At 38.5% G+C, this 27,266-nt stretch overlaps 1 protein-coding gene across 19 annotated transcripts in view; it reads left to right on the forward strand.

Annotated features, from left to right (window-relative positions):
* LOC131693459 (MAP/microtubule affinity-regulating kinase 3-like) overlaps window positions 1–27,266 on the forward strand; it is a 211,107-nt gene that overhangs the window by 107,625 nt on the left and 76,216 nt on the right. For 16 of the 19 annotated variants that reach the window (XM_058981277.1, XM_058981275.1, XM_058981276.1 and 13 more), the window contains exons 4-7: window positions 10,016–10,236; window positions 10,306–10,587; window positions 10,652–10,845; window positions 18,084–18,196. In XM_058981277.1, coding sequence (XP_058837260.1) covers window positions 10,016–10,236; window positions 10,306–10,587; window positions 10,652–10,845; window positions 18,084–18,196 — 810 coding nt within the window. The remainder of the gene's footprint in view (window positions 1–10,015; window positions 10,237–10,305; window positions 10,588–10,651; window positions 10,846–18,083; window positions 18,197–27,266) is intronic. The other 3 variants (XM_058981278.1, XM_058981293.1, XM_058981294.1) reach the window with 1 other exon arrangement.

A 27,266-nucleotide genomic window follows, 5' to 3' on the forward strand; every position in this document is an offset into this window, starting at 1 on the left:
GATTGATGAAAATTTCACTTTTCATAGCATCACTGCTTCTGGCGGTCTTATCATATACAAAAATTTTAACTTTCTCTTATTATGTACAAAAGAAGCCTCAATTAATCCCTTAAAACCATGCGAACTGGCCAAATAGTATAGATAAATGATTTAGATACGTTAAGAGAGGATTAAAACAAAATTGCGTATAATTGGACAACCAAAAGCAGTGGTGCTAGAAAAAATGAATATTTTATCAATCGTCAGAGCATCAATCGGATCCTGCTTAATAACTTTTTTCGCAAGCATCAGATCGTTTCATGGTTTTCGAGACTTTGTTTCTTTGTTAAATTTCCTATACAAGTCACATAACGATTTATTTTTAGGAGGTAATGGGCGACTCCTGGAGGAATTATTTTGTAAAAGTTAATTTTCCCATACAAAATCCCATGTATACTTTAAACAGTGGACGCAAAAACATAGTTTCACCGATCGAGCTAAGAATTTGCACAGTTGTTCTAGGACCAAAATGGTACCTAAAAAGTTGCTCGGAACTGGAATCTATTTTTTGTCCCACCCTAATGTACACCCGTTATGTCAAGAGTCACAGACGGTGGTATATTCTCGGCGTTTATATTCACACCCTTATGGTTGCCATCGCTCAGCGTTTTGGTAATACCTGGGTAAAGTATTATTACATAACGGCGGATAGGAAAAAAGGATAGTCCCACTATCTTGATTGCTTGCAAATAACAAGGAAAACATAGTATTTCAGTTTCTTCTAGTTCTTTGACATTTATAGCCCTTTTCAGAAATTGGTAGGGCTTCCCGTTAATTCATTTAAAATCTCCGAGAACGATAAGACGATTCTATGAAATTAGTAAGATTTCCCTAAAATACTTAAGATGTTCTTGAACTTGGTAGGATCTCCTTGAACTTCGTATAAATTTTCTGATGTTTTTATGATTTTTTGCAGATTGTGCACTCGCATCATTTAACTGCTATATCCCCAACCCATATTTCAATAAAAATATTAAATTTAAAAAAAATGATTCTCGGCCGCATTTGAACGAAACTTGAAGTGTTTTATTTTGGAATCGGTTACAAAATCTGTCTAGTTTTAAGAACCGAAATCATCTTCCTGAAATGACCGTAGTTCCGAATATATTGTCGCAAATACTGGGGTAAGATCCCTTTCCAAAAAAGGAAAAACTTTTATATCGGTTTCGAAAGTTTTGTGACGCATAAAATGTTATGATTTTGTGAAACAAATTCATTGGAATTCGTTCTGAGGATTTTTGTTGGTACTTTCGAAAGCATTATTTCTACGGGTTTTTATCGGTTCTAAAATCCGTGTCGAACTTCTACTTCAAGACCATTCTTCGGGAGCGTGGTTCCTCCAGTATACAGAATTCTTTTTGACCGGTGCTAAAATCCGTCAGTGCAACCAAGAGCCATTTGTAAAATTTTAGTTGCGAAGACCATGTTGCCGGTTTATAGTGCAAGCGGCCATTCTCCGGGGTGTTCGGGGTACCAGGCTCCGGCAAAAAGGACACTTTTTGATTGATTCAAAAAGCCGTCTACATTCCGGAGAATGGTCAATAGGGCATCGCAATTTTTTTCTAAATCTCAAAGGCCAACCCCTTTTTATATTGTACCAAATATCAAAGTTAACTCAGATGCCAAATTTCACATCATTTGGACAATTTTAGTCCCCCGCCCACTTCGCTTGAACTTTTTGACATTGGCACTATGAAGAAAACATATATTGAATGCTATTTTTCATGTTGTAACGACATTTAATTAGCAAGGGGGTGCGAAATATTTTTCGATATTAGGAACCATAGTACTCAATTAAGAGCAAGGTGTTGAAGGAAGAAAGTTTAGAAAAGCATGGAATAGGATCATGTGAGCAAGCTTAGAGTTTCTCGGCGACATAACCTTTTGTCTTCTACATGCAGGAGTCAGGATATTTTGACATTAAATGCGAATCGCCTGCGGCACGTCCGGACCAGCGTAAAGTCACATAGTGACTTAGGCTGTCAAAAACGGTTTATAAATAAAATTTTATAGAAGAATAATAGATACAGATATATGCGCAAGAAAATGATTTAATTTGATATGAATGACAAAATGCCCTAGAACCATAACTTCTTGTATTCTGATGAAGGTCGTAAAGATTCCGTTCGATTTCTAAGATTTTTTCACAAACTGCGAAAAATGCATAATTTGCAGCATAAAGCAGAATAGCTATTAAGAATAAAAAAAATTGGACGAAATGCCCTAGAACTTAAGTTTCCCCTTTTTTGGGAAACGAGGATAAATTCATTACAATGATAAGAATTTTTCCTTTAAAAAAAGTATGAATTATAATTTTTCGAGCGCTTTTTTTCTAATTCGATTATAGAGGTTTTAACCTTTAGGTCATTCGCCTCTTCGGAATAGATAAATCTCCTATGAAAAATTTCTAACCCTATGTGCGGGGTCGGGACTCGAACCTAGGTGCGCTGCGTATAAGGCAATCGATTTACCAACTACGCTACACTCACCCCTTTTCGAGTGCTACTTCAAAAGTTATAGCATTTATTTTTTCCCTCATATTTCCCCATAGTGCCAATGTCAAAAACTTCAAGCGAATTGGGCGGGTCTAGTATTGTAAAAATGATGTGAAATGTGGGGGAGGTGGTTCTTTGAGATTTCAAAATGAGTGTTTTTTGCAGTACACTAATGGCCAATTGCACTAAAAACCGTCAAGATGTTCTTCAGTGCACATCTTTTGCAAAATCATGAAGTTTGACTTGTCGCAAGACTGTTTTTCTAAGATCCGGTCAAAAAGTATCCTCTTTACCGGAGGAACCAGGCTCCAAGAATACCCTGGAGAATGGCTATTGCCATCAAAACAGCCCTCGTTGCCGGAAGAACTTGAAATATCTCGGAGAGTGTTATGGCAGTTTTATAGCCACCTATAAAATTTAGGTTGCATTTGTAGCATTCTATGAAACTTCAATTGTTACTTGGATTGGGTCAAGAAATCATGAAGATTGACATGTCGCAAGACTTGTTGTAATACCGATATAAAAGTTTGTCCTTTTCTGAAAGAGAGGTTATCCCTGTACTCGCCACAATATATCCGGAATAGGGTTCGTAGTACCGACTCTTTTTGGTGAGAACCGGTACTACGGTACTGAAGCCCTCAGTACCGGTAGTACCGGTAAAGTACCGGTGCTCGAATATTTTTTTAAAAAATTCGAAAAAAGCTTCAAACTGAAACTTAATACTCAAACTGATTAGCTTATTCTCACGTGATTGATTTGTGCTGATCAAAAACATGTTTATAGTTTTTAGTTGCTTCGGAATGACATGACTCATTTCAGCAGAAGATATTTGTCGTATGCGGTACGTTCTTTTATTTTGAAATCTAGGCCCCTTTGAAATCAATAACTGCTAAGCGGTGCGACTTCCATCGACTTCAACATATGGTAAATGTAAGAAACCCTATTAACATTAGTAAATCAAAGCGAGAATGGCAGTGAATCCGAGCTGGTTGCTCGCATTGTCTCTCTTGCTTTTCTGTAAATTGGTTTCGACCTTTACGTCGTTTGCCTATTATTCTCTAATGCATCCCAAGGCTCCTTGCTTTCCTGTAAACTATGGAGTCTTGCAAAATTTTCCGATCGCCAATAATTGCAAATCACCCCATTTGAAGCAGTTCACCAAGTTTAAAATTGTTAGCTACTAAATCGTTGTTCGTTCTTTTATAGATAAAGGTATAAGAGCAAACCAAATACAGACATGGCTTTGACCATGTTTTTGTCGAAATTAAATTTTAATAATCTTGTACTCCTTTTCCAAAATATTCCCATCTAGCGTAAGAGACGTAAAAATTTGCTATGATTTTTTATTAGCGACATTCTGTTTGGTTTCCATTATTCACTGGACGGTGCGTAATAAGACTAAGGTCAATGTCATGACTGTATTTGATTTGCTCTTAAACCTTTATCTATAAAGCTTCTAGAATTATTATGATGATGGCTCCACATCATTCCCCCACAAACGTTAGCTCAAAAATGGGTCGGTATTCCCGGGATTTTCGGTACCAATATTACTGATACCACAACCCTAATCCGGAACAACGGCAATTTCCGAGCATATGGTCGCGGTTCCTAAAGCAGTGATCGATTCCAAAGAAACCGCTTGAAGTTTTGTTCCAATGCGGTCGAGAATAATTATTTTGAAAATCGATGATTTCATTGAAATAGTGGTAGGGGGCGTAAGAGTTAAAACCTCAACAGGATGATAGCCACCATTGTCGGCCGATCCCATCTCGATCGTTCACGGGGAAGGGTAAATGATAGGGTGGACGTGACTACTTCATGAAGGGACGAAAGTTCATCAGACTGTTCCATGTGTGTCGCAAAGTTTGAGATTGAGAAGGATGTACTCCAAGCAAGCTATGTAACTTGTAAATCATAGTTTGTTATCTAATGATTTAATTAGTCTTCGATTATGGAGTCACTCGGACAAGAAAAGATCTTGTTTAGTTCTTGAAGTTTTTTTAACTCTGGGCAGCCGGCTACCGAGAGTAACCTATGTTTTCCAAACAATGCACAGTGGTCCAGAATGCAAATTTATTAAGAATTTTATGTTTTACTGAAACAAAGAACTTAGCCGTATTATTTCTCTGGGAAAATTTTTATTTACTGAAACAAAGAACTTAGCCGTATTATGTCTCTGGGAAATTTTTTTGTCAGCCTTTTTTTAAACAATAGTTAGGGTGGTTCTAATTTTGCCAAGATCAAATTAACTTTCAAATCATTCTAGATAGAGATACTAGATACTACTTCCCGAGAAGTTGTAAAGAGACAAATTTTAGAGAAAATTGTTGACATGAAGCTCTATGTGTCATACTTTTCTTTTTACTATAAAATTCAAAATCAAGGTTTAGGGTGCTTATTCGTGTCTCTTAGAATAACTGTTTTATTCATGTAACTTTTGCGGTATTGATTTAGAACTGAAAATCTGCATGTTTGAAATTTCTTTTTAATAGTAGATGAGGTGGTTCTAAATTTATTGAAAACAGAAAATTCACTTTTTAATTGTTCGAGATAGTTTCACAGTTTTTCAGAAAATTGATGAAAATTAAATTTTGTCAAACTTTGTCGAAGATGGAACTCAATGTCTTGTACTTTTCATTTTACTAGAAATGCACAAGAAATAGGGTACTGCGACTAGGCCCGGAGGGCAGAGTCTAGCATACCAATCGACTCAGTTTGACAAATTGAGACAAAGTCTGTATGTTTTTTTAGTAAGGTTTAAAGGATTCAAAGTGTATTGGCACTGTGTGGGACTCACAACTCACGTTCGTGCCTAACCACTAAAACACTCGTCCTTCTTCCCTCTTCCCTACGAAACTACATCAAAGTATTACTTCGTGGGGGCTCGTTGTGCTTTCGTCGCACCTCTTTCTTCTGATCTATCACGGAGCCTTACTTGATTTATGAAATGGCTCAACCTTTGAATTTTGATTTAACTCTCGACTCCTCTCTTGCTTCTTGTCTTCATCTATTACATCACTATCGTCCCCGTGATTCGTATAGATGCTGATTCCATGAGCCATTTAGCTCCTGTTTCCGTGAGTTATTCAGCTTCCGGCCTCAGCACGATGTACACGGATAGTCGCCGACAGTGAACTCACCATACTCCGACCGATAGTTCCCCGACGATGAAATTTCTCCAGACACCGATACTAGCTCTCAAGGAATTAGCTCCCAACTCTATTGAGATCTACTCGGATATTATCCAGCGGTGAACCACTCTACTCCGACTGAGAGTTCCCCGGCAGCGAAATTTCGCTCGAGAGTGATGTCTGTTTTGTGATCCAATTATATCTCATTTTTGTCACGATTTAATCGCAGATTTCACGGCGATGGATTTATCCTACTATGAATTCCCCGGCGATAGATTTCTCCTGATACCGATATTCGTTTTCGTAAGCCAGTTAGCTTCTTCCCAATCTACTCGATCTAGTCCCCGGTGATAGACCTAACTTATTCAACGGGCCAGCTGGCACCCCAACGACACACTAATTATTCGACGCGATCTACTCGCACTAATCCCCGGCGGTGGATCTAGCCTACTCACGAGCAAAAGGTTGGTGTCGAGGTCGGTCCGGCGATTCAGTGAAGCCTGACGTCCGGTTCACTGGCGCCCCACACCCGAAACTCGGTGCTACGTCGTCAATTGATCCCCGGCGGTGGACCTAGTCTACACCGTCGGAGAGTTCCTTGGCGGCGAAATTTCTCCCAAAAACCCGATTTGTGGTTTCACGGCGGCTTTCTAGTCGACGGCGCTACTTTGTTGGTCTTTTCCCTATTTCTCTGCAGCTCGGAGAGTATACTCGTAACCACCTTGTTGACAGCATCCTAGCGTACCCATACCGACACATTTGGGATGAGTCGATAGGTCCACTTTTCTTTCTCTGCGTTGTCCCACTCTTGCTGCCACTTAGCCAACGAGTCCGTTCTGAGCAGTCTTCTTGCATTCCGTGTATTCCTCCGCTGGTATCATTCCACGTCCTCAGCCAGGGTGATGCCGGTCGGAATCCTCCCGGCAATTATGCATATCACCTCCGACGATATCGTCCTGTAGGCGCTCGCGACACGAACAGTTTTTATGCGAAACGTGCTTGTCAACTGCATATTGAAGATGATCTTTGCCAATATGTTAGTTGTCCTCGCAGCCTTCTCACATGCATAGTCGACATAGCTGTTGGTTTTTAACCGATCGTTGACTAGCCCACCCAGGTGTCTCAGCGCACGCATCGATGGAATGGATTGTCCCCTAACGCTGATCACGACACGGTGTCGGTGGCCAGCTAGTTGTATCGTGCTTCGGGAAGAGACCCTCAACCAGTATCTTTAGCTTACGAGGGTACATTTCAACTGGCTTCAACAGGTCCTTCGTCTTCGCCATCACAGCTCGGTACGCGTCCCCAGGGATTGGCGTCTACTCTTCGACACAGCTTCTAGTGGCAATTTGATTTGCTGAGCTTGTTCCCCCTTTTTAATGCGGCCCTAGCACAACCTTGTGCTCTTTTTTTTCTCCGATCCTGCTCTCTGAGCCCACCTTCTGATTCTGAGACAAACAGTACGTAGCGTACGTTCCACCAGTAAGCTGGATGCAGTCTATTGCCTTGCTCCAGTTTTCGGCAGGCATTGTGGCGTCACAAGCCGTCACAAACCTTCTCGTTCGATCAGCAGCATCAACGTTCTCGGTCTCACTGTCCGGCCGAAGTGCCTCAACGAAGTGGTCCTTGTTGAAGGTTTTCGTCTTCCACTTTAGCTCGCCGGTCGTTCTTCTCCATCTTGCAGCAGGGTTCCGTTGGTCGCCTGGTTGTCGCTATGGGTATACTTCGCACAATCTCCACTCCATGTTCGCCGTCAGTGACGGATTCCAGAATGTGACGTCGATGATAGATTCCCTCGCGTGTCTCTGTAATGTGCTTCATTGCACAATCGTACGTCTAACTTCATGAGAGCTGCCTGCATGATACATCATCTTGTGTTGGTTACTATAATGCCACTTCACAGCCCAAGCATTGAAGTCACCACCAATGACTACCAGCTTTCGACCGATCAACTGCTCAGTTAACTGTTCCACCATTAGGCTGAACTGCTCCGCTATCCACCTTGGAAGTGCGTCACAGATGCACATGAAGACGCCGTTGATCTTGGCGATCACGAAAATGGCTCGACCTTTCATCCATTTAGTTCCCGACATTCCTCTTGCATTCCGGTTATTACCCAGCGGTAAGTTACTAAGTAAGTCATTTAGTTCTGGTTCCTGTGAGCCGTTTAAGCTCTTGTTTTCATGAGCTATTTGGCTTATCTTTCAGTGATCCATTTCGCTTCTGATACCATTTAGCTCCGGTTTCCGTGAGCCATTTAGTTCCGAACTTTGTCGCAATCGACTCCAATAGTCCCCGATGGTAAACTCAGCTTAATCCGACTGAGAGTTCCCCGGCAGCGGAAATTCCCTCGAAATTGATACCCGTTCCCTTGAGCAATTCAGCTACCAGGCGGTGAAACTACTCTACTATGACTGAGATTTTCCTGGCGGCGGAATTTCTCTCGGTACCGATGTCCGTTTCGTGAATCAATTAGCTCTCAGTGTTGTCACGATACAAGTGAGCCATTTAACTTCCCGCATCGTCGCGATCTTCTCGATGAAGTCCTCGGCGGTAGACCTAGCCTCCATAACAAGACAACTGGTAAGGATCAACGTTTGGCGCCAAGTTTCACTACAAGGAAATATTCTCAGAAGATAACTTTTGCGAAAAAAAAACTGAATTATATTTAATGTAATGAGGATATTTTTGTCGATCATATACAATTTTTCAAATTTCAATCAAATATTCCGGGAGGGGGGAGGGCGAACAACCCTGCCCCGCTATTGTGTCACTGGATCCGCCCCTGTTTCTTTTCCATTACAGTTTATGGGAAATTAATCACCAAAATCATTTTTTCAATTGATTCGTTGTATTATGTTATGAAACTTCCACGAAGACACTAAACCCTCAAAGTTTACGGTTTCGAAATTATGTGATTTTGACTGTATAAAACTGGTTGCGAATATTTATCTCAGTGTGGTGCGGATTGTTCCTATTTCAATGAAACGCGGAACGTAAAACAGAAACGACTATAATATTTTTGATGCTGTTGCTTTGAACGATAGCACACAATAACTTGAAATTTGAAACAGGTGACCGAAAATACACCATGACTAGTGCTGCCAGCGAATGGCACCTTTCTCCGATTAATTACTATCATTTATACAATTGTACTAGCGTTAGATGCGATTTGTAAGCAGATTTCTTCACATTTAATTGATAACTGTGATTTTGAAACTTGCTGGCGATGTGCATTGATTGACGCTGATAGACAACAAATCTAGCCAAACATGTCAAATGGTCCTAAGTGCAAATGACAGTTTCTCTTTGTTTACTTTCTCTTTCGCTAATAACTCGGCACTTTATACGTTTGTTACTTAACTCTCAGCAGCATAAGCTAGTCGAAATCAGAATTTTTCGATATATTCTGAAACAATATTGAATAGTTTTAAGATGACGCCGTAATAATTGAAAGAGAAAGTAAACAAAGAGAAGCTTGCGCTTAGGACCATTTGACATGTTTGTCGAGAAATTCGTGAAAAAATTATGGTGTGTCCATGGCAGCGTTATTCGCTTACTAACCCCATCTATGAACAATGAGTGGATTTGAGCTTATACATTTACTGTAGCAGCTAGGAAATGATCCGCTTTTATGTTGTTTGTAGAGGTTTAATCCTTAGGTCCTGGTCTATGATGATGAAAATTGGTATTGGGACTCATAAAATTTGGAGAGTCCCAAGCCAGGGCTCCTATATATACAAATAGACTTGATGATGGTATCTAGGCACAAAAATAACAGAATCCCGACCCGGGCGTACATAAAAAATTCCCGGGAATATGCAACCGACCACATGACTATACAAATGAATTTATACTAGTTATATACACGCTAGCATATGCGACATACAAACGCTCATGCCATTTATGATAATACGAATTTTTTCGTGTAGTTTGGATGATTAAATACCTGTCAAAAAAGTTTCGCTCCATTCATTTTTTCAATAGGTACCACTTCGTAATATTACAAGATACATTATATTGAAGGCGTTCTTCCGTAATAGTTTTCGTTTTCCTTGGTCCGATTCAAATCCAAGTTCAACCGTTGCACTCTTGTAATGACAAACAAATTAATTGTAATGACTTTCATCGTAACTATCCTCTTTTGCGCTCAATGCAGTGCTCAGTTCATGAATAATAGAACTCAACAAAGGGGATGATTACATTTTCTCTGATCCACCCATCCCTGCTAGTTTCAATCACTGCCTTCCTTTACCCGAGGCGAGGTTCATCGTGCCTTGGAAAGGTTTTTTTTCCTGCATGCTCTCATTTGTTTACTCAACAATTAATTCCGTTTCCACATTACACTAGGTGCGAATAATGAAACTGCTGGACCACCCGAACATCGTCAAGCTATTCCAGGTGATCGAAACCGAAAAGACGCTGTACTTGGTCATGGAGTATGCATCCGGTGGGGAAGTATTCGATTACCTGGTGCTACACGGTCGTATGAAGGAAAAAGAGGCGCGGGCCAAGTTCCGTCAGATCGTTTCCGCCGTTCAGTACTGCCACCAAAAGCGAATCATACACAGGTAAGACCAATGCTGAAACAAAAATTTCTCGAAAATAGTACGCATATTTATTTTTCTATCCTTCTACAGAGATTTGAAGGCAGAGAACCTGCTGCTCGATAGCGAAATGAACATCAAGATAGCCGATTTTGGTTTCTCGAACCAATTCACCCCCGGTTCCAAGTTGGATACGTTCTGTGGATCACCACCGTACGCAGCACCGGAGCTGTTCCAAGGCCGAAAGTACGATGGTCCCGAGGTGGACGTGTGGTCGCTTGGCGTCATCCTGTACACACTGGTCAGTGGGTCCTTGCCGTTCGACGGTGCCACACTGCGAGAACTGAGGGAACGTGTGCTACGGGGAAAATATAGGTACGCAAATAGATAACTTCCTGAACAGCAACTGATATGCTAATTGTGTTTCATCTACTTCCAGAATTCCCTTCTACATGTCCACCGATTGCGAAAACCTGCTGAAGAAATTTCTCGTGCTCAACCCGGCTAAGCGGGCCAGTCTCGAGTCCATCATGAAGGACAAATGGATGAACATGGGCTACGACGAAGATGAGCTGATACCGTACGTCGAACCTAAGCCCGATCTGAAAGATCAGAAACGGATAGGTAAGACGGGTACTGTATTCCCCACTAATACTTTCACTTGCTGGCGTAAATCCGTTGTGTTTTTGTTGTTTTTTTTTTGACTCGTGTACTTATCACTCTACTTCTCTCTATACATATTTACACGAATTCGAATTGTTCGCCCTTCCCCCATACAATGTTTTGTCTAGTTTACATATACCTATTCTCAGGTGTTTCGTTCATCTTCCATGAAATTGTCCATTTCAGTTTCTTACTTTGATTTAGTCTTGCTTGTGTGGAACTGTGGAGTATTAGTTTGCTGTTTATGTTCATTTTATATTTCGCCAAACGATCTCAGTTAGACTGTGTAGCGTATCCGACTCGACCATTTGTGTCAATTTTATGCCCCAATTCTATTGCTATTTTGACCTTCCTTATTCGGTATCAAGTTATCATTTAGGCATCTTCCTTCATTTCACCCTTGGCGCATTGAAACAAGATACATTTCCATTCACTCAGCAATCAGTCACTCCCATTTTCGCTAACATAACCTTTTTTCCACTCGGAAAACGGCACAAGTATCGTTCATAATGGAATTACGTTTCGCATTTTTTCCACTCAACATTTTCCTACAAAAACGTCATTTCCCGTTTCATTTGCCAGAAAGCTTTTGTTCCTACACATTGAAAAGGGTATGAAAAGGGTTTTTGCTCCATCAGAAGCAACGGTTCAAGCATCACCGGTTCTTTGCATCCACTATCATCACCCCTTAACAGAAGGGCATTTAATGCTTCGTATCAAATCGAGTCATTCTTCCAGATAAGAGCGCACCGCCATCAACACCACCAAAACCATTCATCCATGCAAAACGAAAATGTTTCAGTCTAGGTTCCATCCTGCACAACTCTTCCCTACTGTGTTGTACTTCTCCAAATAGTGACACGCGCGAGGAGGACAACATCTGCCATCATCCGTTCTAGTAGTACGACTGCAGCAGCAACCACTACTACTAGCTCTACTACTGCTATCGCAACTACTAGTACTAGTGTCTCTGAGCGCCACCTGCTCGTCTAGGCGGCGCTACCCACCACCCGCGCGCTGGCCCAAGGATCCGTACTGTAATCTGTCTCTATACCTTTTACTATACCTATTTAAATTGGTTTTTTCTTTCGATTATTGATTTCCTGCATTCTTTACTATACAATCACACTCGTTTTTTATACCCTTGTTCTTTCTTTTATTAAATTTTCCGCACCTACAGCGAATTATGATAATTATTTGCCCATAGTCTGTTTCGTTTCCTGTTCAGTTGGTTCCCCTGGTTTGCTTTGGATTGTTTTCACCTTCCTTCAAAATTTCCTCCCTGTGTTTCTCTTTTTAGGCGTTGATTCGTTAAATTGTGCTAGTTCTCAGTTGCGTTACACTACTGTTTCTGCGTATGTTATTTGGTTGGAATGCAGTTACGTTACTGTTTTGCTCGCCTCCCCCGTAGAATAGTACGTTTCATTCAATGTTCTACTGGGTACTGGGTGTGTGTGTGATTGAGTGTAATTTTCGGTTACGAGAACATTTGGGGTAAGCGAATGGATTGCTGTTCGCGAGGTTTATTGAAAATTTGTGGAAAAAGCTGTCATTATTATTAAGCATTATTGATCTGAGACCGAACTACAATTATGATGATCTTCTCGGATAGGACACAATAAGTACGATAGAAAGTACGATACAGTATATTACAATACAATACAATACAATACAATACAATACAATACAATAAAATACAATAAAATACAATACAATACAATACAATACAATACAATACAATACAATACAATACAATACAATACAATACAATACAATACAATACAATACAATACAATACAATACAATACAATACAATACAATACAATACAATACAATACAATACAATACAATACAATACAATACAATACAATACAATACAATACAATACAACGCAATACAACGCAATGCAATGCAATCCAATACAATACAATACAGAGTGCGCCATCTGGATGTATCCTATTTCAACATTAAACAACTACTCCATTTTTCAGCCGATAAACACAATTCTGAAACATCATTTAGTGCCATTTTAGCTACGAGTCGATTTACACCAAAAAAACGCGCTGAAATCTTAGCGCTTTACATTGTGATCCAAAACAATCATCGGTCCTTCTTTTTTCAAAGAGGGAGAGACCATTTAATCGACATTGTACTCTAAACCTGGTTTATAATAAATGGCATAAAATATTGTTAAAAATCTTGTTTACTTGTGAAAATCTGCTGAAAATGGCGGAGTTGTTCAATGTTGGAAAAAGATACATCCAGCTGGCGCACCATGCACAACACAATATAAGGCAATACAATGCAATGCAATACAATGCAGTACAATAGAATACAATACAATACAACACAACACAACACAACAGGACACATACCAAACACATCACAACACAACACAACACAACAACACAGCATAGCACAACACAGCATAACACAACACGATACAACACGATACAGTACAATACAATACAATACGATACAAAATAGAACAATATATGACAAACACAATAAATTGGTGTAAAATAAACATGTAGTCTGATCGCTTTTATAACAATTCTTCGAGAACAGTCCCCAAGAAATGTTTTCTGCCAAAATTCTAGAATTAATTATTGCTTTTGCATATTTATGTTTGAATCTATTTTATGATGAAACATTGTCCTATTTAAGCGAAGAATTTCTCATATGTTGTCTCATATTATTCGGGTATTTTACCTTCTTTTAAACATGAACGTTTCTTTCGAAACTTTCTTCTAAGTAGTTCCTTTCTTATAGTGACTGTAATGAAGCCACAAAGAAGCGACGAAACGATGATCAGCTCATTGTTGTAAAATTTATGAGGAATGTCTAAAATAGTGTAAGGTTTGATTCCACGAGCACCAATAAGACTTCAGCAGCAAATCTAGATCCAAAGGTGAAGTAATTAAATGAAATTGATTGATTGTATTAGCTCTCACAAATATTATTCTTCAAAATAATGCTACTCAGCCGCGTTCCAACCAAACTTGATATGGTTTTTGGAAACGATCACAAAGATTGTTTAATTATAGGAACAGGAACATCTTTCCGGAAATGACCGCAGTTTCGGATATATTGTTGGGAGTACTGGGGCTACACCTCTTTTTCTGAAAAGCGAAAAGCATACCGGTTTTTAAACTAGTCTTGCGAAGCATAAAACTACGATTTTTTAGAACAAATGCATTGGAAAACATTTTGAGGGATTCTGGTCTTATTGGGCACACCCCGGTAACCTTGTTCTTCCGGCAAAGTTTGACAGGTTATAAAAGCATGTCAGCATGTCAAACATCATGATTTTGCAAAATAAAAGTGCTCTGGGGCACATTTTGAAGGTTTTTGGTCGAATTCGCCACACCTCGCCACTTTCATGCTGTTTGACACGCGAGACAAAACGGATTTTAAAATCAACTGAAAAGAGTTCTCTTTTCCAGTGGAACCAAATTCAAGTAAAAGTTCTGGTTGTGTCCAATCCGAAGAAAATAGCTAGAAATTAATCCAATGTAATCGGTTAAAAAAGACCCTTTTCTGGTGAGCCAGGTTCCCGAAATAGCCCGAGGTGTGCCCGATTCGACCAAAAACCCTCAAAATGTCTTCCAGTGCACTTGTTTTGTGAAATCATGAAGTTTGACATGCCGCAAGACGGGTTTTGTAATCGGTTGAAAAGTGTCCTCTTTGTCTGAAGAACCAGGTTACCAGAATAGGCTGGAGTGTGGCAAATTCAACCAAAAACTCGAGTCTCCAGTGCACTTGTTTTGCAAAATCATGAAGTTTAATTTGCCATAAGACGGGGTTTATAACTGGTCATAACTGGTCGAAAAGTGTCCTCTTTGACTGAAGAACGAGGTTCCCGGAATATCCCGAAGTGTGGCCAATTCAACCAAAAATCCTCAATATGTTCTCCACTGATTTTGCAAAATCATGAAATTGGACATACCGCAATACGGGTTTTATAACCGGTCAAAAAATGTCCTCTTTGTCTGAGGAACCAGGTTCCCGGAAGACGCTGGGGTGTGGCCAAATCAACCAAAAACTCGAGATGTCCTCTAGTGCACTGGTTTTGCAAATCATAAAGTTTGGCATGCCATAAGATGGGTTTTATAACCGACCGAAAAGTGTCCTCTTTGCCCGAGGAACCAGCTTCCCGGAATACCCTGAGGTGTATCAAACTCAACCAAAAACCAAATGTCCTCCAGTGCACTTATTTTGTAAAATCATGAAGTTTGACATGCCGCACGATTGGTTTTGCAATCGGTCGAGAAGTGTCCTCTTTGCTGGAGAAACCAGGTTGGTGGAATACCACGGGGCGTGGCCAATTGAACCAAAAACCCTTAAAATGGCTTCCAATGCACTTGTTTTGTAAGATCATGAAATTTGACATACCGCAAGACGGGTTTTATAACCAGTCGAAAAGTGTCCTCTTTATCTGAGGCACCAGGTTCCCGGAATACTCCGAGGTGTGGCCAATCAAAAACCCCAAGAAAGTTTTCTGTTTCTTTTAAAAAAACGGAATAAATTTTTTTCGCTTTTCGGAAAAGGAGGTCCTCTTGGTACACCCATCAATACGGTCATTCCCGGAAAGATGCCTCAGTTCCTAAAACTAGACAAATTTTGTGATCCTTTCCAAAAAAACCGCATCGAGTATGGTTGAAACGCTAGTGAGTACTATTATTTTGAAATTAAATATTCACAGTAAAATGGAGGTTGGGGACGTAAGAGTTAATATGGCGCAGGCGACCCTTCATTAATATAAGGCTACCAAAATCATCACTCCACTAGTTCGAAAGTCGTTAGATAATGGACTTGTATTTTCAAAAAGTCTATACAAGAATTGCAAAAATGTAACTAAAGGGCAGTTCATGTTTTAACTGCCTAAGCTCGACTCCTACCAGCAGAAGACAAAAGATTAGCCCTGAGATTTCGGGCCTGTTTCTAATGACCCTGCCACTTCTAGTGTTCCGATCTGTATAGTTCACATCCTTAGTCTCACATGAGTAATAAGGCTCAAAAATTTTATGACATTCCCTATTTAGCAATTTCTAGCTAATTGAATGTCGTTAAAAAGTAAAAAAAGAGGAATGTAACTACATACTAGTCGAAATAAAAGATTGAAAAAAGAACAGCTCATGTTTAAAAGAAGGCTACATCTCCAATAAAATATATTCACTCGAAAGGTGGAAGGTAATTATGGACAATGTATTATAAATTGTCTCATCTCTTTTTCGATGCACAAAAAGTAAATTTCTTAATTTATATATCCTCAAAGTTTTGTTAAAATGAATAAGGCCTTACAATTCAGCCATCAAATTTAACCATTTACCATTAGGAATTCTGTCTTTCTGATTGGCCTCAGTCTAAATAAAAATATAGCCTTTCGAAATTCAACTATCTAAAAATTGGCTTTTTCAGCTCGTTGAATTCGACCTTATACAAGGTTTGCCTTAAAATTTTCGGTCCTACCATCTCAACCGGGTCCCATTGTGTCAAATGGAATGCTGCCTTTGAGTCTGTTTTTGAGCATTCTGACAATAATAACTGCGATTATATTTCAAGATATGATTTCGGGATAATAGTTATTCCTAGGCAACGAGCATTTAAATTAGTTATGGAATTAGCGTTTCGGCTTCATCTCATCAGAATCCGACATTAACTTAGTGACAGGACTGAACTAGCGCCGGATTGATGCTTGCTCCAAAATCGGAAATACTCTTTGTGTTCCTAAGCGAACCCCTAGTTAAGTGTGATGTCTCTCATGAAAAGGAGTTCATTTTTAAGCTGATGAGAATTGGTGAAATCGAAACATTTGGTTTGGCTTAGCAAGCCGATGTAAAAACTAACTTTTCTCTACTAAAGAGATAATTCCCAAGTAGCAACCTTTGTTGCGGCAACTTATTCACAACCAGTTGGCAACCAAAAACCCATACATTTTTTGTTTCAATTAATTATGAAGTGGTTTTCCGAACTAAAATTGCTGCTAGGGTTGTTTAAAATCATATTGCTCGTTAAGGGCACAAAACCCATAATAAATTAGTAATGGAATTTACGTTTCAACTCCGTCTCATCAGAATCCGACACTAACTTAGTGACAGGACTACGCTAGCACCGGACTGAAGCTCGCTCCAAAAACGGAAACTCTAATTGTGTTCCTGAGCAAACCCCTAGTTGCGGTACATCGCGCTTATTCAGGGGTTTGCTCAAGAACAAAATTAGTGTCCTCGTTTCTGCAGCTAGCATCAGTCCGGCGCTAGCTTAGTCCTGTCACTAAGTTAGTGTTGGTTTCTGATGAGACGATGTCGAAACGCCAATTGTATAACCAATTTATCATATGCATTCTCATTAACAATAGCAAATTTAAATGGAAGTCGAATTCGATCCAACTGCACTCGTTCGAAAAATCAATCCAACATAATGCAGAATAAGAAGATTAAAGTACAGTGTCAAAAATAGAGTTCTCATATTATTGCCTTGTGGTAGGCGTAGCCAGTCGTTGCCATTAGAACGATTCCTTGAAGGTGTACTTTTTACTGAATTGTGGTTTCTCCTTTCTGTCAACCTGCCCATTCCAATATTATTTGAGCAATAATGGTCTAACAATTGTTTTACATATCCAGTGAAATTGATTGAGTTTAATTTCTCATTACTCTAATGTGTTCATTTGAATTGCCTCACGTTGTCGCAAGGCTGTCATTGTTAAATAATACATGTGTATTACTGAATGATTTACACGTTAAATTCTATTAAACTCGGTATCGTAGTAATGTTCTAAAGTAATGGGAAGTGTCCTAAAACAATCCAACAAAATCTTTGACCACCATTGTTCTCGTAACCGAAAATTCCACAAATCGCAAAGTCTTATTACTATCTCGACATTTTACTCATTGTACCAACAAACCATAAAAAACAGTTATCAATTCCCGTTCGTTATAGTTCCATGTAATAACCATAAGGGGTTTGTTCATTGTTTGTTTGTAATCTCCGTTACAACGCGGTGTATCCGAATTTACCTAGCAACAAAATCGTTCTAAAATGTTTATTTTTGTTCTCTTTTCATTTCTTATTAATCGTCACAACCACAACCACCAATCATCATAATCACCAACACCACCAACAACAACAACCGAACCGAATCGAACCGAACTCAAAAATCAATCCATCGATCCGTCGCGTCACCTGTGAATTATCTGTGACGAGTGTAGAAGCGCTAGTTGCAATGGGCTACAATAGGCAAGATATAGAAGAATCATTGACATTCACACGATACGATGACGTTTTTGCAACTTACCTACTACTCGGAAGAAAGAGCACGGACGTAAGTTTTTTAATCCTTCCCCCTTTAATCCCAGAAGCAAACATGTGTTTTTCATTTGTTGTTTTTTAATTATTTTAATTCATTTATCGTATTATTGCCAAACGTTAGTGTGACGGTTGGTTGTTTAGTTCTAATTTCGAATTCTCTGCTACCGATCGGACTGCAGCGACTGTATTTCGAAATTGTACATAATCAACAAGTAGTTATTTTGTAAATAAACAGTATAGTTTTGAGTATTTAATTATCATTCAGTTCATTGCTTAAAACGCTAATTCGCACCGATTTGTAGTGATTTTGAAATTAGAATTAAATTCGAGTTTATTTATTTGTTTAGAGCGGCTGTTGAACGATTATTTTCCAGTGGTTAAACTGAACAGATAGTCGATTGTTTCGTATATATTACTAATGTCGTTTTCAATTGGAAACCTAGAAACTAACCCAGGTCAGTTGCTTCAACAAACGTTTTTAATGGAACTGAGCTGCTGGGTTCTCGCATAACAGAGGTGGTGTGAGCGAACCCGAAATATTTTTCAGGCTAGAACCCAACCCGGTTTTCAGTTTAGTGGCGTAAAATCTAGGTTAGAAGCTGGCTTAAAACAAACGGTTTGACAGCAGTTAGGTCCTAAACTGAGTTAGTTTCTGCCTCAAGCGAAAACGACAATAGTTAAGATTACTTTTTTGGTCATAACCAATTAAATCTAAATATCGTAAACGTTTATTTCGTGATCCCATGTTTCAGTCATTTGTGACAGTCAAGAGTATGGTTAAAGCTAGTTAAAGCGGTGAACTTCGAAGTTGGTGAAGTGATGTAGGCAATTTTCGATTTAAATCTTAAATACTCTTTAGACAACTTTAAGATTGTTTTAGCGCAGATAATTTATTTCAAGTCATCAAATATATACTAGAAAAGCTCCTATTAGCTCCTTTTCGTCAAAAATGGCCTTTTTTGAAATTCTAATATTACTCATTAGGCCAAACTAAAGTTTAATATAAATCTGAAAATTTTCTTTTGAATGGTTAGAGATGGAATTTCGCAGTTCTTCAGAAAAGCGAAAAAAGCGACATACAAACGCCCACACGATCGAACACGTTAATTTACAAACGCCTGAACCCTTCGCGATAATACACAAAGACGAACATGCAATCGTGAAACACAAGAACACCCCAATGATTCAATGAACACTATTGCAGTTATAAATCTGAGCAACACAGTCTCGAGCGAGCACAAATACATCCTCATTTCCACGCGATCGTAAAGTTCCTACGTCCGCACATCCGAACCGTACACTCAATATCACAAGCAGAATCAAGGCCTGCTGAAGCTGGCCTTAGGGAGTGTTTTAGTGGGTGACATTTCCCGTCTCGTCTGCAATTGTAGTAAGTGATTCTGACGGGGAGCCCTTCCGAGAACCCAACTGGTTCCCGAGAATCTGGAGGTGCAAATCGTATCAATTTGATTTCAATAAATTCCTAGCAATATAGGTAATAAAATTCTTGAAGTTTTATCAGAAATCCGTTTTTATCGTGGCGGAACCATATGATGAATTGATCTTGAAACAATCAATCACGATCCCAAGGGAACCTGCTTAAGAATAACCGTTCCGCGGTCAAATCACTAAATGGTCCCGTCTTCTAAGCCAATTCCAAAAAAAAAATGATACCGATATTGCTTAAATTCCATGGAAATTCGCAAGTACTGTAACTTATCTCCGGAATCTTTCTTTTCTGGGAACCAGATGAATTAATCCGGTTCTTTTTCTCCGAGTTCAAAAATAGAAGAGTTTCTGAATCCAAAATACCCAGAAGGGTCCAAATATGTTAAAATATACCATGGTTATTAGGAGAACTGTGTACCCTCGACTTGTTGAGAAATCTTGAAATTTACCTGCTCACCTTGAAATTAACGATATTACAAATTTCTTCATCGCTACTTATAGCTTGATCCAGTTAACACATACCAACACTGTTCACAAAATCACACCTGCACCGTCTGACCACGCATCTACATGTTACTCACTCGTTCGATTCAACTAGTAAAAACCGAAAGAGGCGCAATAATATCATGCGCAACTATGGCCGGCGGAATACGTGGGTAGTATGGGTAGTACTACCTATTCGAAAATTGCCGAGGGGGGAATTACCCATTCGAAAGTTTGGAACAAACCACAATCTGAAATTAACCACGTAGTGTTTCGCGCACAAAATGCATGCGTCTGAAATTCTCGATGTACAATAATTTTTTGACAAACAGAAAATCACTGTCCGGACATCATGACAAAAAAGTTTTCCAGCCGGTCCATCTCCAATACACAAGAATTCACTCTCAAACTTCAAAATTCAGGTAAAATCAAAGACGATGAGATTATGGTCTCCTTTGACGTAACCGCACTATTCCCAAGTGTCCCTGTAAAAGATTCAATTAACCTACTAGAGGATTGGTTATTACAACAAAATAACAACAGTCTATGGAAAAGCAAAGTAAGATCTTATATCCAGCTTACTCGCCTTTGCATGGAAGAAAATTATTTCACATTCCGGGGTGTCTTCTATAAACAAACCACGGGTGCTCCGATGGGTAACCCACTCTCTCCATTTCTTTGTGAACTTTTTATGGCAAACTTAGAAGAATGTTTAAAAGAAAAAGGTGAGCTACCAGAACGCTGGTGGCGATACGTTGACGATATCTTCTGTATTATCAAACGTAAAAATTTATCCCGGATGTTGAACACCATTAACAACATCCATAAAAATATCAATTTTACACATGAAGAAGAGAAAGATAACAATTTGCCCTTCTTGGATGTGCTTGTAAAAAGAGAGGGGGGGTCCTTGACTTTCGAAATATATAGGAAACCTACAAATACTGAGAGAATTATACCAAATACTTCAAACCATTCACATCAGCATAAAATGGCCGCTTTTCACCACATGGTCCATAGAATGCTTACTCTACCATTAGGGGAAGAAGCAAAAACTAAAGAAACTGAATTCATCTTCAAAACAGGTATGCTCAACGGGTATCCAGAGCAAACCATCCAATCAATAATTAATAAAAAATCTAGAATACTTCATAAGCAAAACCTCACAACCTTAACTCCAACAACTGAAAATTTGAAAAGGATAGCAGTAGATTTCAATCAGAATACAGCTTATCCACTTAGGAAAAAATTAAAAAAGTTTGGTGTAGATCTAGTTTTCAGTAGTAAAAATTACCAGCTAAAATCAATACTTGGATCCACAAAGGATCCGATAGAAACACTGAGCAAATCGGGGATATACAAAATATCATGTTCACATTGTGATAAAGTTTATATTGGACAAACCAGGAGAACATTAGAAATTCGATTCAAAGAGCATATTGCGGAAATAGCAAAAGCTTCTAAAGAATCTGCTAAAGATTTACCATTCCACTTCAAATCCAAGGTAGTGGAACACGCTTTTTCAGAAAAACATAACTTAACTATAGAAGATATTAAAATTCAGCGTCAAGTCTCTAATCCTTGGAAATTAGACGTAGCTGAAAGCCTGGAAATTTTCAAACATTCGTCTCCTTTCTTATTAAATCGAGACCAAGGTAACGGATATTCATGGCTCTTCGAAATTTTACCTACATGCAAAAAACGGTCAGCTTCATGCACCTAGGTACCCACCGACCACAGCCTACCCGCTTCCCTAGATAAAACGACTTTACAATCCCGTAATTTCCTATAGACTGATACAAACACTGAAGAAGATTACAAGTAGTAATCGAAATACCGGTATCTGTTAAATAGTGAAGTGCAAGTGCATCTAACTATAAAAACATAGTGGAATTAAATGGAAGAAAATCTTTGAAACATTATCATGAACCGGGTCGCCTCCTCGGATCCGCCGGGAGCACTTGGGATCAGATTTCTAGGTAGCTGTTAGCATATCAACCAAAAAAGAAGAGATAACTAAATTCGGATATCTATCGGGGGTTTAAAAATATGTGTATGAGAGACATACATAATAGGATAACTGGCGCTAGAACACTAGGCGCACGACCAGACAACATGTTTAATGTTGCGATAACCGTCACCACAACCGCAGAGACCGTTCTCACCGACCCCAATACTCCAAAGATGCGCATTCAACGTACCATGATTGGACATGACCCAATATATCACCCAAAGGAATTCACGACCTTTATCCACCCTCTTTAACCAAAGTTTGCTGCTACCTTTCGGATTCCGAAACTTTCATTCCCCACGAAATTTGATAAATTTCAAGCGTCCCCTGACAAGATATACTGAAAAATTCGTTGAAGCTACGCGATCTTTCATGAACATCTCCTTCTAGATGGTCATACTGAAATTGTCGCGAATATCATACATTAAGATAGACCGGTTATCATCGTTAAGACAAGCCCATCCCGAGCAAACGAAAAGCCCATAATACCCCCATGGTCATGGGGTTTGACATGGGTGTTTGAAATGGGTTCAAACCATGAAAATACCATCACCATGGTCCGGTAGATCCCATATAAAATACCATATGTTGGTGTATTTATGGGTTATTGAGACCATTTTATGGTATCTTGATGGTTGTGAATTTTGTCACGGACCATATTTAAGGTCTTTTCAAGGGGCTTTGTGGTGTTTGAACCCATGAGTATTTGCTCGGGATGGCATACCGTGGAAGTGGAAGTCACCTAGAACCAGTAGAGGTGCGATGAGTATGGAAACAATATCAATAAGTCTGCCTTTTCTACGGATTTGACAAGCGACAACTTCAATACCTGGTACCGAACAAAGGCTAATCCGATTAAAATAATAGCACATTTTGTTCCCTAAAACGCTCCTACGTCGTGTTTTTGCGGCTCGGACGAATAATGTTAAAATTGTTGAAGATCTACGTCGAAAGTTTACTAGGTTTTCTGTAGTGTAAATATATTGTGTAAAACTTAGGAAAATAATAGGAGTGACGCACTCACTTCGGTTTTGTAACAGCACCCATTAAGGGACACTTTCAGGCGTTTACGAGGAATCTCAGGAGAGGAAATGATTCTCCTGTTTCGAAAATTTATAGGTACATTACAAGTTGTTCCCTCAATGGGATTGTCAGAATCTCACTCTTTAGTGAGCATAGAAATTAGTTGTGGCCGGTGCGTAGGTCTCTTTAGAATTTCTTCTCGGAGTGGACCTCCGAAGGATGCTTCAATGTTTCCCCGTCTAATTCATATGTGGGATATGTTCAAAAGAACAATGTTTGGAAGAAAAAAAGGCAAAAGGCTCGAAATGAGTCAAATTGAAAATAAGTTGTTTTCTTATACTCCTCGATTGTTGCTTAACGCAATTGCTTGCATGCCAGAATTTTCACTGACTGCAGCGAAGGGTTCTAGAAGGAGCCAATACCATATTTCGCAATAAGGGCCCCTCCCGGAGACTACACCATCAATCTCTACTTCCCGAGCGGGTACGTATACAAATACTTATTCGCACACGCCCGAGTGTTATTTAGTTAGATCACCCGATATGGTCTTGAAGTAGACCGTCCAAGGGCTGGTTGTATTAGATGGATACGGTTTGTATTGAAAAGGAGACCTATCGGCATTATTTTTGTAATCGGAGAAATATTCAAATCGTTCTCTGTCGGTCGTCGGAGATACCTCCCCATTAGTCAATATTATCATGCGGGCTTCAATATCCATCAAAGAAGGTTCTATCACAGGGAATGCAACGAAATTGAAAAGAATGGAGTGATTGGTACTTAGCTGTACAAATGTCCTATGTAGTATCAGCAATCAATAAACACATTGATGTTTCCAAATGTATACAAGCTATTGTCAGGGAGTTTTCATTTTCACTTACATACGCCATGTCTAAACTTTCATCAATACGAGTAGAAATTACTCCGAATCTTACTACCCACTCGGCAAAAAGTATTCTACCGGCCCTGTGCGAAACTCTATATGCACAAAGAATATTCAGATTGCCTTCTTATCGCTCCGTCTGACAGCACATATGATACTTATTCGACTAGCGTACGATGAATGAAACACAACAATACATGCCCACTTATATGTGGGCGACGAAAAATCTGATGGCCTTTTCCTTACCTACGCCATCCGCATGTTAGAGTTCACACGTTGCTCGTTCGCAACGAATGGTACAAACCAGGCCTGCGGAACTTTTATATATAACCTCCCAGTCGAATGAATGAGTCGCTTAGGCACTTCACATTAGAGTGACAATTCCTTATAATACCAGCAGTGTCTGCTCCAAATTTGAGCCAAATCGAAGTTTGTATAAGATCTTTCGACAATTTACGTGGAGAAATCCCATTAACTTGCATTTTCACCGCTAGGTGGCACTGTGTGCATCATTTCATCATTGCAAGTGAAAATAAGAAAGATATCTATATTATGGTGAACATAAAAAAGATAATTCTTACTATGTTTTAATTGTCGCAAGGTACTACTATATTGACTTTGTTGGCTTTTTTCGGCAAATTTAAGACTAAGTGAAACGAAAGCAATGAAATTGAAAGACGAATAGGTGTTCTAGAGCGAATCAGTTATAAACTTAGAACGGAACACTAGGACTAGGCGGGCTCATATGGACATGATCGAAAGGAAATGTTAAGAATCATTTGCCTTCTGCTGGTAGGAGTTGGGTTTTCAAAAATACTCCCCATTCATGGCTCTGCCTGATATTGGCTTGGAGATTCCTTTTTTTTACGGTGCATTTGGAAAAAATCAGTTTTTGATTAATTTATAGATAGATTTATACATTGTGTAATTCAGTACGATGAAAGTTACTGACGTTCAAAAACCCCATCCTGATTCTTCCGAATTTTTTTGTTTTTGCTAAATATTTTTTTCAAGTTGATAGTTTTCGAACTTTTGAAGCTTAATAAATTGAACATTTTTCAATTACCGATAACTCGGAAACGATTCGATATATGGAAAAAATATTAAATAAAAAAAAGTTGCGTTTTAAAATGAGCTTACCAAAAAGGTTCACAAAAAATTATTTTTTGTTATATAACTTATTAAATTTGCAATTATTTGCAATCAAACTGAATTTTTTTAAAGTTGGACCAAATTTTTTTTACATATTTTTTTATTAATTGTTAAAAGATTATATACAAATTTAGGAGTGGATATCAAAATACTTGCGAGATATTGCAATTGTAAACTTAAAACAAGGCAATTTTAGGGGGTGGGCGTAGTGTAGTTGGTAAATCGATTGCCTTGTGCTGCACCTGGGTTCGAGTCCCGACCCCGCACATAAGGTTAAAAAAATTTATAAGAGACTTTTGTAATCCGAAGAGCCGAATGACCTTAAGGTTAAAACCTCTATAATCGAAATAAAAAAGGCAATTTTACACTAAACGCCCAATAATAAATCTTTTATAATTAAAATATCTTGTAAAATACTTTAAGTTCCATTCTGAAATTTTCAAATAATCTTCTTAATATACTTATGTTACCAAAAAAAATTGTTTTTAGGGCGATTTAAAAAAATTGCTTCTAACACTTGGATACCACCAAAAAAGTCTTGAATTTGTAGAATGCGAGTCATTCCACGTCAGATTTAAAACTACAATTTTAGTTCCCTCCAAGTTTTTTAGCATTTTTTAGCTAAAAGTTATTGACACGAATTTTAGGCTTTGGCTGAATTTAAAGTTTTTCAAGTTATGAGTTTTGGAACTTTATAAAATATTTAATTAAATTTCAGAAATTAAATAAAATTGAACATTTTTCAATCCTTGATAACTTAGAAACTATTTGATAAGTGGAAAAAGCATTAAATACTAAAAGTTGCGTATGCGCATGATCTCACCGGATTTTTTTTAAATATTTGTTTTTGTTATGTAATTTATGTTTTCTGCAAATATTAGAAGCAAATAATTTTTTAGGGTCACGCCGAAGAAAAAACGAAAAAGAAAAAAGGCTTTTCAAATAATTTATAATAATATCGAGAAGATTGTGTGAAAATTTCAGAATGGAACTCGAAGTATTTTACCAGATATTTCAATTATAACAGGCCTATAACTGGGCGTTTAGTGTAAAATTACCTTGTTTTAAGTTTACTATTGCAATATCTCGCAAAGTATTTTGATATCCACTCCCAAATTTTTTATACAATCTTTTTAACATGATTCTTAACATTTTAAGAAAAAAATATGCAAAAAAAAAATTTGGTCCAACTTTAAAAAAATTCAATTTGTTTCAAATAATTGCAAATTTTATAAGTTATATAACAAAAAATAATTGTTTGCAAAATTTTTTCGGTAAGCTCATTTGAAAACACAACTTTTTTTATTTAATGTTTTTTTTTCCATTTATCGAATCGTTTCCGGGTTATCAATGATTGAAAAATGTTCAATTTATTAAACTTCAAAAGTTCAAAAACTAATAACTTGAAAAAAATATCATGTTCAGCAAAAACAAAGAAATGCGTGTCAAATATTTCTAGCTAAAGAATGCAAGAAAAAATTTTGGAAGGAATAAAAATTTTGGTTGTAAATCTGACGTGGAATGACCCATATACGCTTCTCATAATATTACCATATCTAAGAAATAATTGAGGGTCCGAATTGGCCCACTTCCCCTAATTATTTTTTTGCGAATTGCCTCGAACATTTCTATTAAAAATCTTGATCTTCTTTGAAATGTCAAAAACAATACTTAACTAACTGTTTTCGGGATCTTATTTGAAATCACAAAATGACGGCGTATACTTTGATACCTACCTTTTGCCTTTCTCATATAGAAAGGTTATGCAATCACTCTGAAAAACGTCAACCTAATCCCGGCCCGGAGGGCCGAGTGTCATATCCCATTCGACTCAGTTCGTCGAGATCGGAAAAAGTCTGTATGTGTGTATGTATGTGTGTGTATGTGTGTGTATGTGTGTGTGTATGTGTGTGTATGTATGTGCGTTGTGTCAAATAATGTCACTCATTTTTCTCAGAGATGGCTGGACCGATTTGCCCAAACTTAGTCTCAAATGAAAGGTGCAACCTTCCCATCGGCTGCTATTGAATTTTGGATCGATCGGAATTCTGGTTCCGGAATTACGGGTTTCAGAGTGCGGCTACA

The sequence above is a fragment of the Topomyia yanbarensis genome, chromosome 3 (assembly GCF_030247195.1).
Source record: "Topomyia yanbarensis strain Yona2022 chromosome 3, ASM3024719v1, whole genome shotgun sequence".
NCBI lineage: Eukaryota > Metazoa > Arthropoda > Insecta > Diptera > Culicidae > Topomyia > Topomyia yanbarensis.